The 18,791-nt window shown below is 54.5% G+C and overlaps 1 protein-coding gene across 1 annotated transcript in view; it reads left to right on the top strand.

Annotated features, from left to right (window-relative positions):
* The window catches only part of CNGB1 (cyclic nucleotide gated channel subunit beta 1), a 70,581-nt gene that overhangs the window by 25,384 nt on the left and 26,406 nt on the right, over positions 1–18,791 (top strand). The window contains exons 16-21 of the mRNA XM_021704369.2: positions 5,565–5,652; positions 6,258–6,294; positions 11,313–11,472; positions 14,459–14,566; positions 16,643–16,800; positions 17,870–18,025. Coding sequence (XP_021560044.1) covers positions 5,565–5,652; positions 6,258–6,294; positions 11,313–11,472; positions 14,459–14,566; positions 16,643–16,800; positions 17,870–18,025 — 707 coding nt within the window. The remainder of the gene's footprint in view (positions 1–5,564; positions 5,653–6,257; positions 6,295–11,312; positions 11,473–14,458; positions 14,567–16,642; positions 16,801–17,869; positions 18,026–18,791) is intronic.

Raw genomic sequence — 18,791 nt, 5'->3', positions numbered from 1 at the left:
CAGCGGGCTTCTGGGGTGGGGGTACTCCTTCCTTTGTTCTGTGATTTGTGTTGCTGGGCACTGACCAAAGAGGCTGGGGAGGCTGGGGGTCCCCCCGTGCTCAAAATGACCTGGGACTCATATGGCCCACCACTTCACAGCCTCCCACACCCCTACACACACACACACACACACACACACACACACTAGAACGCAGCCTCCTTGGGGGTGGGGGGTTTTGTCTGTTGTGCTCACTCCCATGTCCCTAGATCCTAGGTGCCAAGTAAATGTCGACTGAATGCATAGCTGGAGGAGTGAAGGGGCCCCTGCAGTGGGCTCACAGCCCTGTCAGGAACAGAGCCAGGGCACAGGGCTCTGTCCCCCTCCACCCCGCCCACAGCGGTCCCATGGGGGCTTGTGACACCGTGTAGGCCACCCTGGATTCTGTCCTGCTCATGAATGGTTGATTCTCCACCCCGATCCATAAGGATTTCACATGAACGCACAGAGAAGTCAGTTAAGATAATGGTTAAAGAATGGCGATCAGAAACCACTAAAAGTTATAATCATCAAACTTGCTAAGAGACTAGATCTTAATTATTCCAACCACTAAAAAGAAATGATAATTATGTGACATGATAGATTGTCACCATGGTGGCAATCATATTATAATCAATAAACGCATCAAATCAATGTGTTGCACGTCTAAAATTTACACAATGTTCTATGTCAAACATTTCAATAATAATACAAAAGACCATTAAGAGGGAGAAGATTTTTAGCAATGTGGGATGGACAGAAGGACAGACAGAGAGGGGGACCCACGGGGAGATGGAGAGCAGGCAGCTGGACCTGAGTGTGGAGCTGGGGGTGAGAGGTTGGAGATGTAAAGGCAGGAGTCTGGTCGCGTAGACAGAACTGGAAACCAGGGGGCTTGAGGAGATCCTGGGGGAGCCAGCGTGGAGAGAGGAGAGGCCCAAAGGCCAGATCAGAGCCAGGGAGTTTTGAGGAACCAGAAAGGCCTGAGGAGGAGGTGCCAATGAGGGGAGTGGGAGACGAGAACAGCGTAGAGCCTGGGGGTTTCGAAGAGAGCCTCAAAAGCAGCCCTCATGTCCGGGGACAGTGACAATGCGCCTGGTGGACATGGGGGGAGATGGTGCTTCAGGGGGCCAGGTTGTGAAGGCCTTGGACTTGCTTTCCCGGGAGCAATGGGGAGCCACTGAAGGTTCATGAGCAGGGGAGTGGTGTGATCTGGCAGCTGCACTGTGGGGGGACTCAGGCAGGGAGAGCTCGAGGAGGCTGTTATCAGGGGCAGGCCAGACTGATTTAATCTGTCCCTTGCTTTATTCCCTGTCCGTGTCACTGGGCCCTCTGTGGTGTTCCCTGGCCCACACCCTTCCTCCCTGGCCTGAGACACGGGCTCTGCTCCTCCTGGCAGAGTGACCTGGGCAGGTGCATACCACACAGAGCTTCTGCCTCCACGTCTGAGGAATGGGGACACTCACAGCCCCTGCAGGGTGGTGGCAGGGCCAGCTGTGTAGTGGGCATATTAGGGCCTGGCCTGCAGTGGGCGCCCCATCAAAGGTCGTTGATGTTCTCATCTGCACTGAGGGTCACTTCCAGTCCCAGGCAGGAAATCGTTACACCATGAGACCAACACAGGACTTCCGGGCTGGAGGCCTGCTCAGTGGCTTCTGCTTTTAGTCCATCTTTCCCTAGTTCACATACAATTTTTTTCATCCTTAGCAGGAGGCCACACAGTTACTTGCTTGCCTCCAGTGACGGGGAGCTCACAACCTCTTGAGGGCTGTCCATCCCATCCTTATACACCTCTGACTTATGAAAGTATTTCTTCCACCAAAAATAAGCATGTTTCCTTATGGTTTCTGTAACACAGCGCGATTCTGCCCTGTGGGTCCCCCAGAGCCAGGCTGCTCTGGCTGACAGGTGACACCCCTTCTCCTGGGTGAAGACTTAGGTGCGGCCCAGCCTCGTTAGTGCAGCCCCATCTGCCGTCTGCTTTCCACCTCGGAGGCCAGCGAGTTAGTGTGCTCACGCACATGCACACGCACCGCCTGCACACGTGTTCTCTGCACGGTACACGCATCTACACCATACGTACACACCAGCACACAGTTACACCCACACGCAGCCTGCACACATGCACACGCACACACCACACGCGCATCCACATGTGCACACACAGGCACGCTGATACACACTTGCACGTGCACATGCTATGCCCTACGCGCATGCTCACGCACACGGCACATGTATTTAGTTACAAATGCTGCAGACACACACATATTCACATACATGTTTATCCAGAGTTTCAAGCTCCGGGAACTTCTGGGCCCGGGGCCCTAGGTCGGGACGAGGGCCCCGGGTAAGAGAGTGAGAGATGCCCGGGCCAGGGCCAGAGGGCGTCGGGCGTGGGCAGGTGGACTGGGCTGTCACTGACTCCGGGGGGAGGCTCTTGGCCGGCTTGGGGTTACTGATGACGTGCGTGGGCCCTGGTAACAGGCAGACGGTCGCCTAGCGACCTGGTCTCTGCCGGCAACAGCTCGGCTTTTCCTAGCAACCGCAGCCTTTTGGTCCCCACCTGGCCTCCCTGGGGACATTTCTGCAGAGTTCCCTGCACATCCTCTCAATCTGATTAGAAGCAGGAAGGATCAGTGGCTCATCGGTGACCCGAGCCACACTGGCTCCAGAGCTGGCCTGGCAGCCTTGGGGCTGGGCTGGGGCTCTCCCAGTTGTCTCCCTGTGTGCACCCGACCTGGGGCTTGGGATGAATGTCACCGCCCTCAGCTGACCTCCTGCATCATGGGCGTTCTTGTCGGCAAAGACGGCGAGACCCAAGTAGGTGGCTGCTTCTTCCTAAGGACTCCCCTTCTTTCTTTCAGGGTTGGGGTGCCTGGTGAGGAGCGTGCTGAGGACCTTAGCTTAGGGGTGTAGCCTGCTAGGTGACCTGGGGGACAAGGAGCGGGATGGCCAACTCTTGGCTACTCCCTGCACCTTTAACTCGGATAGCCAGCTGGGGAGGTCCTCCGGGATGCCCACGTCAGCCCATCCGTCTGATCCTCCGCTTGGAAATCCCTGGAATTGGGGAGGTTTCCAGAAGTGGCTGGCCTGCGACTTCTGGGCTGGGCAAGACGGGACCTTGGGCACATTGCCGACCAGGGGCAACATGACGTTGGTTACGCAGCTCCCAAAGCAGCCCCTGGTGTTGCTGACAGGGCCATGGTAGGGCTCGTTAGGTGTCTTGATAGCTGGAGATGTTTGTGCAAGATGTTCCCCAATCCACGTGGGTGATTCATAACCCGGCAGGATGCTACCTCCTCTACTATTAGTAATAATAATGATGAGAGCAATCATGACAACAGTGGCCATTTGCGTAGCACTCGGTGTCCATGCCAGCCTCTGGGCACCGGTTATTCATCCCGTTTCACAGACGAGAGAACTGGGGCTCAGACACGGTTCCCTGCACGTCCAGGGCTGCGCTGCCGGCAAGCGCGGACCTGGGAGTAAAGCAAACCCTCGGTGCCCCACACAAGGAGAACTGCTTCTCAGTGTCGAGAGATGGAGGATCAAGAATGACACCAGACATGGGAAGTCTTTTTTGACTTTTTCATGAGATTCTCACCAGCCCTTCTGACCTCCCTCAAATAAGTCCGGCTGGACAGGCTGAGCAAATCCCACCCATTTGACAGATGGGCAAACAGAGACAGCCCGAGGGCTTCCCAGTGACATGCTCAGGGCCATCCAGAGATGTCGTGGCCTGATTCTGGAACGAGCAAGGCCCTAGGCAGCCCCAGACGGGGCTGCAGATGTTCATGCCCTGGGCCTTTGTGCTTTGAGAACCGGGAAGGGCCTTCAAGCACATTTTAATTTCTTTTAACGTCAGACCCCAAAATGAACTTTTCGATGGAAGAGAATATATATACTATTGAATCTTATATAAATGCAGTCACAAAATCTAATATTTATTTTTAAGGACGAAGGGGCCCACGGAGGCTAAAGCACGCAGGCCCCTGGAAAGTCATCATGTGCCCTTGCTTTTGTGACTTGAATCTCTTTATGAAAATCTGTTTCTTCCTGGGCAGGGTGGGGACTGTGACCCTGACAGCTAAGGCCCCTTACGATGGAAATAGCTACGTGATGATGAAGGGAAATGAAGAGGGTTGGGTGCTCGGGTCCTCAGGACACTTGCCTCACTCCCCCGTGTCACATGGGGCCGTGTAGATGCTTGGAGACAGGAAGCCAAGTATTGTGGACATGGCCTTGGGGTCAGAGATACCCGTGTTTTATCTAGGCTTGCCTTGTGCCAGCCGTGTGACCGTGGCCGGGCCATCTATGCCTGCGATCGCTGAGATGGAATGGGACCGGCCGCAGCCCCGGGCTCTCAGGGTGGTTTAGGTGAGGATGGGGCCTGCTGTGACCATGTGATCACCAACTGAGTCCTGCTCCCAGGCCACTGGCTCCACACTGACCAGGGCTGCAATTCTGTCCCCACCTCCTCACCCACCTTGGGAGGGCTGAAGCTTGGCCCTCTGGGTAGGAGATGGTGAATCCGGGTTTTCTGGACAGTAGACCCTGCGGAGCACTCTCTGTGAGCCTCGCTGACAGAGGTCTGTGGGGCGGGGTGGGCCACTAGGACCCAGGATCCAATTCTAACTACATAAGTCCCATTGGCCCCTGGTTCTGAGTCACCATTTTAACCCAGAGGCTGCACACGGGCATCGAAGGGCCCAGTTTAACCTATAGACAGGCTCTTTTGATTATCTACATATTGCTATGAGTCTATTAACTTGGATTAATTATCAGCATCTAAAGACTGGAGATTCCACCTCTAAAACACGTAGTTCAGGCTCCTCTTGAAAATCAGATTTTTCCAAGCCAAGTGGGGTTGCCGACTCAGATGGGTACACGTTCTCTAATTGGCCATAGTCCTCTCTGTACCTCTGGTCCCTGTCACCCGTGTATGTCTGCAGCCTGGGCCAGGGACCCCTGAAACCTTCAGCAGCCGAAGCATGGCTCTGATCTTGTGGCCTGGAAAGAACCAGGGCCTGCATTCGAGATCTGTGTGGTGACAGACAATCTGCTGTGTGACTTTGGCCAGGTCAGATCACCTCTCTGGGCCTCATTTTTCTCGTACTCCCTGCCCTGACTGTGTCACGAACGTCGCCTGGAGGCTCGTAGAAGGGAAATGCTGGGAGTACATTTTGAACACTATCCAGTGCTTTTTGGTCCCACCCCCCAGAGGACGGTTCCTCGAACCATCCACCACACTTTCCTTTGTACATGCTGTTCCCTTGTCCTGGACACCATTCCTCACCTAATGCCTCATGGTCAACTCATCTTCCCTGAGGTCCCGCCCAGAGGCCACCTCCTCTGGGCAGGCCTTCTTCCTAGACACAGTTGTGGTCTGCCTGCCCCTGCAAGGAGCCTCCTGAGGGTGAGGACCTATTCTTGGCCACCTTTGTGCACCAGCTCCCAACACATGGGCTGGCTCTCGGCAGACAGGGCTCAGGAAATGTCTAACACCCTTAACACTAGCCCTTTCCTCCTCCCCCTTGGGGTCACAGTGTCCTGCTGGATAGCTGTCTGGTGGCGCAGGCTGGCGAGGACCTGAGCGAAGTAGGCAGGAGCCAGCCCCAGAGGGCCTCGCCCCAGGTATGAGCAGACTACCTCTGAGGCCTGGGTAGGCTTTGTGTACTTTGTTTACAGGGGGATTTTCAGCTGGCGAGATGCCCACTGGACAGAGGAGAATAGCGTGGTGGGTACTGTAGTACCTGGCTTATACCAGGGGTCAGGTGGGCTCAGGGAGGGCCTGGGGTGACAGGGCCATTGCGGGGTGGAGCAGCTTGTCCTGCAGGCCAGTCTTCACGTGGCTGTGTGGCCCTGGATGAGTCACCTCCCCACTCTGGGCCTCTGTGGCCACCTTTGTAAAATGGGGCTGAAAACCCCTCCCCAGGGTGTCCCACACAGTTACGCACAGCGCCCAGGTGGGGAGAGTTACGTGAGAACACACCCCCCTTTATCTGTGTCAAGTCCGGGCGCTGGGCTCCTGGGTGTCCTCCCCTCTACGTGGTGGGGGCCACCTCCCTGGATGCCCCAGCAGGTGCGGGGGGGTGGGCCTGAGCAGTCAGGCAGGGCAAGGAGTAGAATCGGGGCCCGGGAGGACTCTTGAAGACAGATCTCCCAACAGGGTCTGGGCTGGCCTGGGGCGAGGAGGAGCCTTGATGGTCCAGCTTCTGTTTGCACCTTCCTGTCTGTAGGAGCTGCAGGAGGAGGCCGTGACTGTCAGCCCAGAAGGTAGGTGTGTGGTGGCAGGGGGAGCACAGAGCGTTGAGGATACTTTCAGGCTGGGGGCAGCCTGGGGACAAGGGCACTCAGCCCGTCTCCCTCCCTCCCTACCATCCCCACACCCCTACACCTGCCTCATCCTCGGGCGAAACCCATCCTCTGCATCTTGGGGCCACATCATCAGAGCTTGGTGATATATTTCAAGGCCCCAGGGGAATTACGGGAGGCTCCTGGGACTCCATTAGGCCTGTGGAAACCCCACTCCCAGTCAGCCCCTCCTGCCACTCCTCTCTGGGAATGCAGCTCTCTGGACTACCATCTGGAGATGGTTTGGCTGAAATGTAGCATCTCTGAGTGCAAATTGGAACCCGAGCTTGCTAAGGGCCCATCCTAGACCCCACGTGTCGTAATGAGCTTTTCCTTACTGCCCAGATCCCCACGCTGTACCCAGCACACGCCCTTTGCTATTATTTACCACCTCCAACCCCAAACCCGAGAACTCCATGGTTGGTGCGGCAGAGGCTGGGGGAGCCGAGGATAGCCAGGCTGGGGAGCCTGAGCCAGACAGACACGGAGCCCTGGCCTTTTGGGCCTCCATGTTCCTCAAGCCACCCTCTGAGGCAGGCAGACCATTTTATAGTTGAGAAACCTGAGGCTCCAAGTGGGCAGGATGTGGCTGAGCGGTCAAGGGCACAGACCTGCATTTCACTCTTGGTTCCTCCCTCCTCCTTCCTGTGGGACCTGGAGCCAGGCATGTGACCTCTCTTAATTGTGCCTCCCAAATCCAGAAAGACGGGGCAATAGTCATGCCTGCCGCATAGGGCATGGGCCAGAGTAGGAGGGGACAGTGTGTCAAAGGTACCCAATATACCGCGTGGCACTGAGGCAGGAGGCCATAATGGGGACCATGATGCTCATGTCCCAGCCAGCCGGTGACTGACACGGGACTGGATGCAGGTGTCCTGACCCCAGGTGTCCCAACCTTGCTCCCCACCTGGTCTTTGAAAAGCACCTTTTTTTTTTTTTTTTTAAAGATTTTTATTTATTTATTTGTCAGAGAGAGAGAGAGAGTGCACAAGCAGGGGGAGTGGCAGGCAGAGGGAGAAGCAGACTCCCCACTGAGCAGGGAGCCCGACGCGGGGCTTGATCCCAGGACCCTGGGATCATGACCTGAGCCGAAGGCAGATGCTAAACCAACTGAGCCACCCAGGCATCCCTGATTCTAACTTTTTCTGTCTGAGGTGGGAAATGCCACCAGTGGTTGGTTAACAGAGAAAGCACAAGAAGTTGGAGGGCCCGGTGCTGTCCCTCAGAGCTGCCAAGTAGACCAGCCAACATGACGTGATGATGCTTTCGATGTTGACCCCAGGGACACGAATGATGTTTGGGCTTTGGGTGCAGCTGCTGCAAGTGCGGGCGGGCACCAGGCTGGTCCGAGTTGGTGCTAATGGGGAGGAGCCCACCTCCCCTACCTCCCCCCAACCCTCTGTTCCTGGTTGCAGTCCCCAGGATCCCACATCTGCCTGACCCCCACTGGCCCCAGCGGCATGGCTCAACCAGGCCAGGACGTGGAGCTGAATCGCCTGGTCCAGGACCAGCCACCTGGCCAGGTGACCCCAGGGCTTGCTCCCCCAGCTCTGGCGGAGCACCTCCCCAATGTGCCCAGCTACTGCCCCTCAATCACCCGCATCCCTGTCCTCATCTCCCGGAGGACGGCCTTGTCCAACTCCAGCTTCGCCAAGGAGACCAGAAGTTCCATCCGTCGCCTAGGTAGTGTGATCTTGTGCACCCAACATGCTTGTGCCTGTGGTGTGGACTTCTGCATGGCTCGGGCTGCTCCTCGCATGGGTGCCATGGTCAAGGTGTGGGACCACCAGTTGAACTCCTGGAAAACCAACCCCCTTCCTCTGTTGGTCAATGCCTTCATCTTGCTTTGTGGTGACTTAAGGGATATTAGTCCCCTTATCTCTGTGCCTAAAATCCCACAATTAGCAATTAATTTCTTTGGGTAAAACATTGCATTCTGCAGATCATCTTTTTTTTTTTTTTACAGGTAGTCAATCACACCCTAGCTTAAACAAATTACTAAGATCACTAGGCCAAGAGACTTGGGTGGGGGGAAGAGAATAAATTGAGGGGAATGGAGCAGAAGAAGAATGTGGGGACCCATTTCAGACAGAATCCTAGACCTTGAGGATTTTCTGGGAGCTGGACTTTGTGGGGATTGTTGATATCTGCCCAGCAAATCCCATTTCAGGAAAGGAGAGGCCCCCAGGTGTCTGCAGGCAGACCAGGAAGAGGGATAGCCTTAGGGGCCCGTGAAGAAGGAGGGCCCGTCTGGATCCATTTAGTTGTGACAAGGTCCCTGTGACAGTCTTTGGGTTCCTGCTGCTTGCTTCCTGATGACAAAGTACTCAGGGACAGCGGAGTGGCTCTGGACTAACCCCTATCACTATCTGCCTTAACTCAAGCCAGACCCACTCGCTTTCCCATTTCATTTGTTTATTTTGGGGGGGTAGTGGGCAAGGGTGCTTGTGAAGTCAGTAGACGGGCAGAACTGAACGTTTCATGAGAACAGATCCACCGCTGTCCTCTCTTCCCAGCTTGCAATAGGCACAGAGTGGGGGTGATCGGCCCTACCACAAGGGTGGACACCCCCAGGCCCGGTCTTCTGGGAAGCCCTACATCTACTCACTCCCAAGCATCCCCCAATTTCCACCCCCCACGGATCCCTTCTCAAGTTTTGCTATATCCTATACCAATTCTACCTTTATTGGCTTGCCATTTTTCTTTCAGTGGATTCATTTTTTACATTTAATTAAGTTTATTCAATCAGGAAGCTTTACCATACTATTCCAGTGGGAAACCAGCATCGCTTGCCATAAATAGAAGGCATGAATAGAGATAACTGCAAATGAACTGAAAACGAAGTTGTGCTGATCGTTTCAGCGAAGGGTGAGGACCTGCTGAAGGCTCCCAGTGGAGACCTGCCCTCTTAGCCCCAAAGGGGAATTAGGCTGTGTCCGAGACGTGTTAGGGCCCGGGGAGCACCAGGCTGCGACTTCATCTCTGTGCATTCAGGATCTAGAGAGGATTGAAATGGGAGGAATGTTCTCGTCCCACGTTTCCTTTGCCTTATCTGTGCCATCTTGTGTCCTCCCAGGTCCCCAGGAGCCCCACACTTGGGGAAATAGTCCCATGGCCACATTGGGACAGTGGGCTGATCCAGCCGCGGTGGTATGACCGGCGGTGATGTGAGATGCTGCAGATAAGGCAGGGCAGCATGTAGGAAGAACACCATCCCATTTCAGTGATGCTGCTTGGCCCCGAGTGAGGTTTTGTTTAAACGGAGGCCTCTTTGCGAGCCGGTCACCAACCTCAGGACGAAGGAAGAGGCTAAGTGCTAGAGCTGGGCTGCCTGGGTCCAAATCCTGGCTCTGCAGCTGGTTCCTTCATCTTTCTGTGCTTCAGTTTATCCACAAAATGGGGACAGTGATAACAGCGGCCTTCTAGAAGGGCCGGGAAGGGGGGACGACTTAATCTATATAAAGCACTAAGAGTTTGGTGAAATGAATGGAAGGCAGGCACATAGGACGTGCTCTACGTAAATATGACTCTTCTCTCAGCCAATGTAGTCATGCCGTGTTATTCGATTTTTCATAATATTATTCTCATTCTATAGAAATGAAACACCAGGCTTAGGGGTTTTCCTTCTTTCCTGGGGGGATGGAGGTTGCAGAGTCTTGCTCAGGGTGAGGCAGGGTGGGGGAGCACCTGCCCCCTCGCAGCCTCCCCGAGACGGCCTCATGGAGGCTCCGGGGGCCACACTGGGGACAGTCTGGGGCGCTGAGCTCACCCTGCTGGGGGAAGCAGGGTGAGGGCCCCGGTGCCTCACGCTCTCTCCTGCTTTCCACAGCCTGGGGGTATCTCTCTTGTTAGTCTGGCAACACTTGTTCCTTAAATGTTTAGAAACTTCTCCATTCCTGCTCATCCTCTTCCTCTGTGGGCTTAAGGCTTAGTACAACAAATGCTCAAAGGTCTTGCTTAGGTTCCCTCTGCCACATTTTGCGAAGTGCTGGCTTTTTCCCCATGGTAGCCCTTTAAAAAGAAAGTCGCATCTCCGAGGGCTTCAGAATGCTCCCTCTCCTCATTTTGGGTGCGTTGGGCCCAGCTGTTAGCGAGTGGTCCCACTCCGGTGTGGCCGGGAGAGGGAGCCCTGTCTCGGCCCCTCAGCATCCTCTGAGCATCGCCTCAGGCAGGCCTGTCCCCACAGCCCCTGGGGTGGGTGATGAAGCCTGAGGCAGGACCACCCCAGACTGGCCAGGGAGGACCTGGTCCTTGGAACGTGGGACCCGGCACCAGGCTTCTCAGAGGTCAGGAGAGGAGTTGGGTTGATGGATTTGAGGGGCTCCCAGCAGGTCCAGAAATAAGGAGACACCCAAACAGATTCCCAAACAGGGGTGACACACACTCCAAGGACAGGCTGTTATCCTTGGTTGCAAGAAACTGCCCAATGTCTCCATTTGAGGCCCTTCAAGAGTGTGAGGCTGTGTGCCTTTGTCACCCCTGCCGTGGGATGGGGAAACTGAGGCCCAGCGAGGGGACGCAGCTGAGGCTGTGCTAGGCCAGGCCCTCGGACTTGGGCTCTCCCAGCCTCCCCCCACCCCCACTCCCATCAAACCCCAGGTCCTTGAGGCTTCACTAGGCCTGGGGAGACCAGAGCTTGGGCAAGCTGGACTCCAGGCTGTGCTCAGGAGCTTCCGTGGCCTCAGTGGTGTGATGGCTTCTTTTGCAGCCCTTGGGCTGGGGTCTGGGGCAGCCGAGGCCCTCAGAGGCCCCCGGGCTCTGCATTCTTGCACCCCCTGCATGGAGCTCTCCCATGGGGCCCACTGGGAGGTGGGGCTGCCAGAGGCCCCCTCCAGACATGCTTTCTGTGGCTTTATCAAGAACGGAGCAAGGCCCTTGGGACCTGGCTTCTCTCTCTCTCTCTCTCTCTCTCTGACTGTCCTCTCCTTCCTCTCTCCAAGTGCCTGCTACAAAAGAGCATCCGGAAGTGCAGGTGGAAGATGCTGATGTGGACAGCCACCCCCCCATTGTGGAGAATCCACCCTCACCCGAGCTGCCACCACCTTCTCCTGCCAAATCCGACACCTTTGCGGTCCTGGGATCTGCCGCAGAGACTGAAAGGTCACCTTTTATGCTTCTCTTGGGCTTTTCACAGCACCGTGCCATCTGTCCATTTGCACGAAGGGGAGCCTGAGGTCAGAGTGGGAAAGCAGCTGGCCCAAGGTCACTCGGCGACCTGGTGTCAGTCAGATCTGGGACTATGGCCCCACTTCCTGGTCCTCAACTCTGGTTTAGGACTCTATAAAGAGTTCTCCAAGGAAGTCCTCTCCCAAGTACCCTCAACTATAGGATAGGAGGGGGGTAGTAAATGTGAAAAGGCTAATTTCCACCCCCTTGTTTTATTATTAAAATAATGGAATGGAGATACCAAAAAACACTAGAAAAATAAGCATCCCTTTTCCCAGCACACTAGGTAGTGATTTAATTTTACTGCCTTCTCTTATACACCTTGTCTATGGGCCCATGCTTTTGTGTGGTTTTAACTGGAGGGGTGATTTGGATCACATTTCATTTGAGACCACATCTGACATTTCATTTGAGACCACATCCTCCAGCTCCATGTGCCAGAATGAACTTAACAAATACTTTCTTTTTGGGCACTGTCCATAATGGAGCTATGGACATCTCTTTGGGCTTCTCTCTGTCCTTGGGCTCCTTTCTCAAAAGTGGGAATCCTGGTCAAGGTTGTGCACATTTTTATGCTTCTTGATATAAATTCGTTGCATGATTAGAGTTGGTTTTGAACAACCTGAGCCAGGTAACAGAGAGGTCTTGCATACAGCTGTAGGCAAACTGTGAAGTGTGGTGCATTGCTTTGTGAATGACTGCATTTAAGCTGCAGGGGAGCTGCCAGTGCTTCTCCTGAGGTGGTTGGATTAGGAGATAGTTCCTTTTTCTTGATTAATCTTTGCTTTCATCCATGTGTCCTTGAGGACTTTCTCAGCCAAGGTAAAAAGGCTATTGTAACAGAGATAGCTAGATGTGGCCAACTGAAGGCTCTCTGATTTTAATGTGAAGAAAAGAGTCATAATCCCATCTAGCCTTGCAACATAGCTCACTATTCCATCAATCCTCTTGTTTCATTCATTGAACCATGCAGAACACAGCAGAAAAAACGGAGCCAATATTGTTGCAGACATCTGGTCTACCTCTCTCTGTTCTCTTTATACAGGCTGGGTTGGGGGTGGATATCTGGGCACAGAGAGGGGGAGTAGGCTCCCTTGGGGATAGAATCCAAGCCCTCTGCCTTCTGTTTATGGGCAAGCCTCCTCTTGTCCTTATCATTCATTCACTCACTCACTCACTGACTCATTCACTCATTCATTCATTCACAAACATTTCTTGAACAACTTTATGTGTCAGACTCTGCTCTGGGTGCTGGGGATACATCAAGGAGAAGTCTGACAGGGGCCTACTCTCATGGAGCTGATGTTCTCATGGGGCTGAGGCAGACAATGAACAAGGAATTAAATAAACAAACAAGACTGTCCCAGAGAGCTCTAAGTTGAACATGACTTTGAGAAACCAGGGGAACCTCTACCTGAGCCTCCTTGGCCCTGAGAGGGGAGAATTCTGATACCTGACTTGGGAAGCCAATGGGGCTGCCTATGGTCAGGGTTGGAATGAGCATTGTGAGCAACTGATAGGCACCAAAAAGCCATGGAAACCACAGACCCTGACAGAGGGGCACATGGGCTAGGTTTGCTTAAACCTTAAAAAGCTTAAAGCCTTGGTTTGGGGTGAATCCCAGCTCACCACTTACCGATGTGAGGCTCGAGGCAAGCCAATGAACACTCCTAGTCCTCCATGTTCCTACTGTAAGATGGGGATAGACACACCACCTGTTACTAGACTGCTAGAAGAATTCAATGAGCTAATTCGTGCAAGGTGCTCAGCACAGGGCTGCATGCGAAGCAGGGCTGCAGGAGTCTAGCTGCTGATGGAGTTCCACATTCCGGTGTCTTGGGCAAGAGATGGCACCTGACTCAGGAGAGGGCACCGGGCTGGGTGCAAGAGGACTGAGTTGGGTCCTCCACCTGTGCAAATTCTGGTCTCCGTGTTCACGGGTGGGAATTTTTTTTTTTTTTTTTTTAAAGATTCCATTTATTTATTCATGAGAGACAGAGAGAGAGAGAGAGAGGCAGAGGGAGAAGCAGGCTCCCAAGGAGCAGGGAGCCCGATGCGGGACTCGATCCCAGGACGCTGGGATCATGACCTGAGCCGAAGGCAGACGCCCAACCATCTGAGCCACCCAGGCGCCCACGGGTGGGAATTTTAATTAGAGTGTGAAGGAGGTGAACCTGCGAGTGTTGCCATCCTCAGCGAGCAGGCAGGATGTCATAGGATAGTTTCAGAGCCTTCTGGAATAAAGGCTACACATCCCTCCATCTGTATCCTTCTAGAAGCCTCTGGGATCCTGAGTTGCGATGGTTGAGGATGGGAAGAATGATAAGTGGATTCCCACCCAGACATCATCAGCCAGGACTCCAATGGCTCCAAACACACAGCCCTGGGGCAGACATGCACTGAATGACAGGGGAGCCTGGGGAGGATTTGGTCTTCCTTCCTCAGATAGGGAGCCTGGAGGGGTGTGCTGGGGACTGGGAGGGGAAAGCAGAACATTTAAGCTGAGGCCCCACTGAGTCCTGAGTATCTCATTGAGTTGAGTAAATCTAGTTCCATTTTACAGACGGGAAAACTGAGGTGGCTCAGAGAGTTTAAGTCACTTGCCAAGATCATACACTAGTAGGAAGTAGGACTGGGATGCAAACTCCGGTTTGCCTGGTACCAAGTCAGTGTTGTTACTTTTACACTAGGCCATTGAACAGATGTGGAGACTGAGGTCCAGAGAGCGGCTGTGTCCCTCTCTTCTCCCTTTTTGTCTCCCTGCAGGCAAGTGAGGACCCTTTGCAGCACCAACACCCCCTGTCCCATTCCCCACCCCCCAGGGTTCAGCTCTGAGTGATCTGCAGGGGTCAAGGTCGGCTCACTTCCCCCTGTGGCCTCTGCCCTCGCTGAAGGTCCCTCCATGTCTGTGTCCTTGCAGGAAGAGGCTGCCCTCCCAAGATGATGAGGCTGAAGAGCTCAAGGCACTGTCACCGGCTGAGTCCCCCATGGTCCCCTGGTTGGACCCGGCCAGCCCACAGGGCACTGAGTGAGTGGGGACCACCTCTGGGGTCTCAGAGAGTTGGAAGTCTGGGTGGGGATGAGCAGGCAAGGGGAGGGGGTTGGGGTTGAGGGGGAGAGCATGGACGTTTCTAGAACCCTCCGCCACAACTTTGCCAGCAGCCTCTGAGCATTAAGACAGGGCTGGGTCTCCTGTCCAGGCTGCTTCTGGCTGGCCTAGGAGTTCTGTACAGTCTGCAGAATGCACAGAGGCTTTGTTGTAAAGGAGAGGCTCCTGGCCCATAGGCAGAGGTTAGCTCCTGGCGCTAAACCCCTGAGAGGGTCAGCAGGGGGAGTGAGGAAAACAAGGATCACCAGTGGTCTGAACCCAGGGAGCTTGTTAAAAATACAGATTCCCATCTGCCAGCCCAGACCCGCTGGATCAGGACTTCAGACAGTGGGCCCTGGGGGATTCACATCTCTACAAGCCTCTGGCTGGTTCTGATGCAACTGGTCTGTGGGACAATGTTTAGAGGCCACAGTGAGGGCATTGGGACCTGGAGCTCTGACATCTAACTATTCCAAGGGCTGGGCCAATGGAAGATGTTTTCCAGAAGAGTCTGTGATGTTTGGTTGTTGGTGACTCCCTGGCCCCAGGCTCTGGCCTGGGATCCTCACCCTATTCTCAGCCTCAGCTCCTGGAGTGGTCCCAGGAGGCACTGGGCTTTCCTTCCAGCCTTTTTTCCCCCCTACCCATAATTTTATGGAGTTTGTTTTACAGAGTTGTAGAAAGTCCAGAAAAGTTGAAGGAGAAAGAAAAAAATCCAAACCTCACCCCTAGTTCATTGGCCCATTTGACTATATAGTGGAATCCCATCTTATACAGTAGGGTAGGGATAGGGTCAGAGTTTAGTATCAGAAAACAAGGCAGAAATCAGTTATAATAATAAAAATTACCCTTGAAGCCTCTTAAGGAGTTCAGCGTGGGGGTTCATGCATTAGCGAGGTAGGCTCAGCTGCTGTAACAAATAGACCCCACAGATTCAGTGGCTTAAGCAACAAGATGTCTCATGTATCACAATCATGTCACTGTTTCAGGTCAGTGGAGGGTTCTGCTCTATGCAGTCACTTAGGGACCCTGCGGACAGCAGCTCTGCCACCTTTGTGTGGCTTCCAAGCCCCTGCTGGTCACCCCTAGAAGGGGAGAATGCCAGACAAGGGGCCCAGAGATGCATGTAGCAAGTCCACTCATGTTCCCCTGCTGGGAGCCCACCCGGCCACCCTCGCTGGGTGTCTGAATCCCAGCAGCCACTCCCCATGGGAGGGAGCAGATGTGGGTAAGCAGCTAGCGTCTCCACCATATCTGTGTGCCCTTTCTTGTTGGGACCCCCATACTGCTTGTCTCCAGCCCACTTCATCAAGTGAGCACCAGGGGAGTAGCTGGCTTGAGTTCCGGAGCCCCCGTGTCTGAAAACAAACAGATGTGAAAACACTACTATGCACTCAGCTCAGCACGATGGTCAGAGTGATGCTGCTCACAGGACAGCCTGTCCCAGCCCACCCAGGGCACTTGCCCTATGAGTGGAGCGCCGGGCAGACTCACATTCATTCTCTCTCTCTGTCCGTCTCTCTGTCCATCTGTCTCTCTTGCTGCGAGTGCATACGGTTTAAATTCCTATAATTTAAAAGGATATAGAATGTATCTGCACTATTTTTTTCCATCAGCTATTTCCTGAGCCAGAAGCGTAGCCCTGTCTGCTCTTTGATCTGTCCCAGACACGAATCTCATGGGAACCCCAAACTGGGGCTAACAGTCCTGACCTGAGTTCCAAGAGTTTCCCCCTAAATCGCAAGTGGGATCAAAGTTTTCTCAGAACTGCCCATCTGAATCAGATCCTGCGTGGTACATTTTCTAAAAGCTGGGCCCCCAGGTGTGAGCCCCAGACTGAATTTCCTCCTAGGAGCTATTAAAGTGGGTTTGATGTTTCTGGTGTCCGAAGGAAACTGGGGCAGCTTTTGCCTCCTTCGGGCCGGGTGGGATATGGATGCTGTTCGGTTCTGGCCCGGGGGGCACAGGGGTCCCGTCCCATCCAGCCCCCCTCAGCGCCGGGTGGTGTGTCCACAGTGGCCAAGACCGCGCAGTGTCCGTGGCCAGCCAGAACAGCACCATCATCAACAACCGGCTCCAGGAGCTGGTGAAGCTTTTCCGGGAACGGACAGAGAAGGTGAAGGAGAAGCTCATCGACCCTGACGTCACCTCCGATGAGGAGAGCCCTAAGCCCTGTGAGTTCAGAGTTGGGATGATTCACCCCGCCTGAAATGGGTCCCCTAAAGCCCCTTGTAAACTCATGGTGAGGGTACCCCTAAGGAAATGGTTAGGGTGCTTGGGAAAAGCCCAGATCTCCACTGTCTGGATTTTTGGGTCCTGTATGTACAGGTTTAGCTATGGAAGCAGGGAAGGGAATAAGGTCAAAGTTCTGGCTGATGATCCGATCTTACTTGGCTCCCGCTCCCATAGGGCACGTACCCTCCTCGACCCTTCTGGCCCTTTCCCACTAGCAGGCAGGTGGTCCAGCCTGGGAGGCATCTCATGGCCTGACACACAGATGGCGTCCACACCCCACTTTTTTTTAGTCTTATTTTTCGGAGGCCTCATTTGCCATAGTCTCATGGGGCTACCTGACAGTTTCCTGCTTTCAAGATTCCAAGAGGAAATGAGAGAAGAGCTCTCCTGCCAGGGAGGGTTTCCAAAGGAGGACTGTGCCTCAGAGTCCAGGGTGCCAACAATGGACCTAGCAGGGTCTGGATCCACAGTCCTCAAGCTAGAAACACAACCGTATTGAACCTACAAAAGTCCATCTGTAGGTCACCAACACCATCACCTTTGATGCACAGAGAGGCTGTGGTCCCCTTCAGTGTCTTGTTTCAGAGATGAAGGAGCTCAGGTTCCTGCTCTGAGAAACCCAGAGCAAGATTTCCCTGGTTTCTGGCCCTCGGTGGCCGGGGTCTGGGGTGGGAAACGCCCCCAGCCCTCCTGAGAGAACCAAGGGGGTCCAAACACAGACGCACAAACAGACTTTTGGAAACACCTAACTTGCCCAGAAACACTTCATTCTGGGCAGCTCCTGAGAAGCAGTTCCAGACCAGTAGCTGGTAAGAGTGTCCAGCCGGGTGCCGTGGGGTTTGCTGCAGAGAGCACCCCGGTTTCCGCATGCAGAGCTGACTGCAGCTTTGGGGGTGGCGCCAGGGTCCCCTCGGCTCAAGCTGCAGAGTCTGTAGTTGGCTGGCCTCTCTCTGTAGCCTCTGCCCGAGCCTCAGGGCTGGGTCAGATGGTCACCGTGTCATTCCGCAGCCCCGGCCAAGAAAGCCCCAGAGCCGGCCCCGGCAGTGAAGCCGGCCGGGCCGGGCCAGGCGGAGGAGGAGCACTATTGCGACATGCTCTGCTGCAAGTTCAAGCGCCGCCCGTGGAAGACGTACCGGTTTCCCCAGAGTATCGACCCGCTGACCAGTGAGTCCTGGGTGGGCCCGGGCCTTGCCCCCGCCGCATACTGTTGCGAGGGCAGGAGACCGAGTGGGAGAAGCAGGGGCAGTGCAAGGGCACGTCAGGAGCGAACAAACCAAAAGCCCCCGACTAGGAACGTACCATCACCCCCACCTTACAGACAAGGAAACTGAGGCACGACTAGTTAGTGGCAGACCCGGGAGCCCTGTCTCTTGGCCAAGGCTGCCTTCTACTCTGCTCTTGACGGCCCCTTCCTGGAGCTGCTGCTCTGAGCAGAAAAGGGCAGAAATTCTTGTGACATGTAAAGTGAATTCCCCTCACACGTTCTATTCCTCGGGAACGACAACCCGTCCTCTGGGCACGGCACTTTACAGTTGACGAAGAACCTCCCAGCCTTTCTTAGCTGACCTCTCCTGTGCCTTCCCCAGGGAGGCAGGGTAGGCACCAGAGAGAGACCTTCCTGTGGTCACACAAGTCCTGGGGGGACAGGACGCCAACCCCGTGTCCACTGGGCCTCTAAAATGACCACGTGACCCACGACATCCACCCGTCCATCCCTCCACCCACCCGTCTGTGTGTCCATCTTCTTTTTTTTTTTTTTTTAAAGATTTTATTTATTTATTCATGAGAGACAGAGAGAGAGAGAGAGAGAGAGAAGCAGGCTCCCAAGGAGCAGGGAGCCCAATGTGGGGCTCGATCCCAGGACCCTGGATCATGACCTGAGCCGAAGGCAGACGCTTAACCATCTGAGCCACCCAGGCGCCCTGTGTGT

Source organism: Neomonachus schauinslandi, chromosome 16 (genome assembly GCF_002201575.2).
Source record: "Neomonachus schauinslandi chromosome 16, ASM220157v2, whole genome shotgun sequence".
Classification (NCBI taxonomy): domain Eukaryota; kingdom Metazoa; phylum Chordata; class Mammalia; order Carnivora; family Phocidae; genus Neomonachus; species Neomonachus schauinslandi.
The sequence above is the reverse complement of the archived record's forward strand: the minus strand, read 5'-3'. Positions and strand labels throughout refer to the sequence as shown.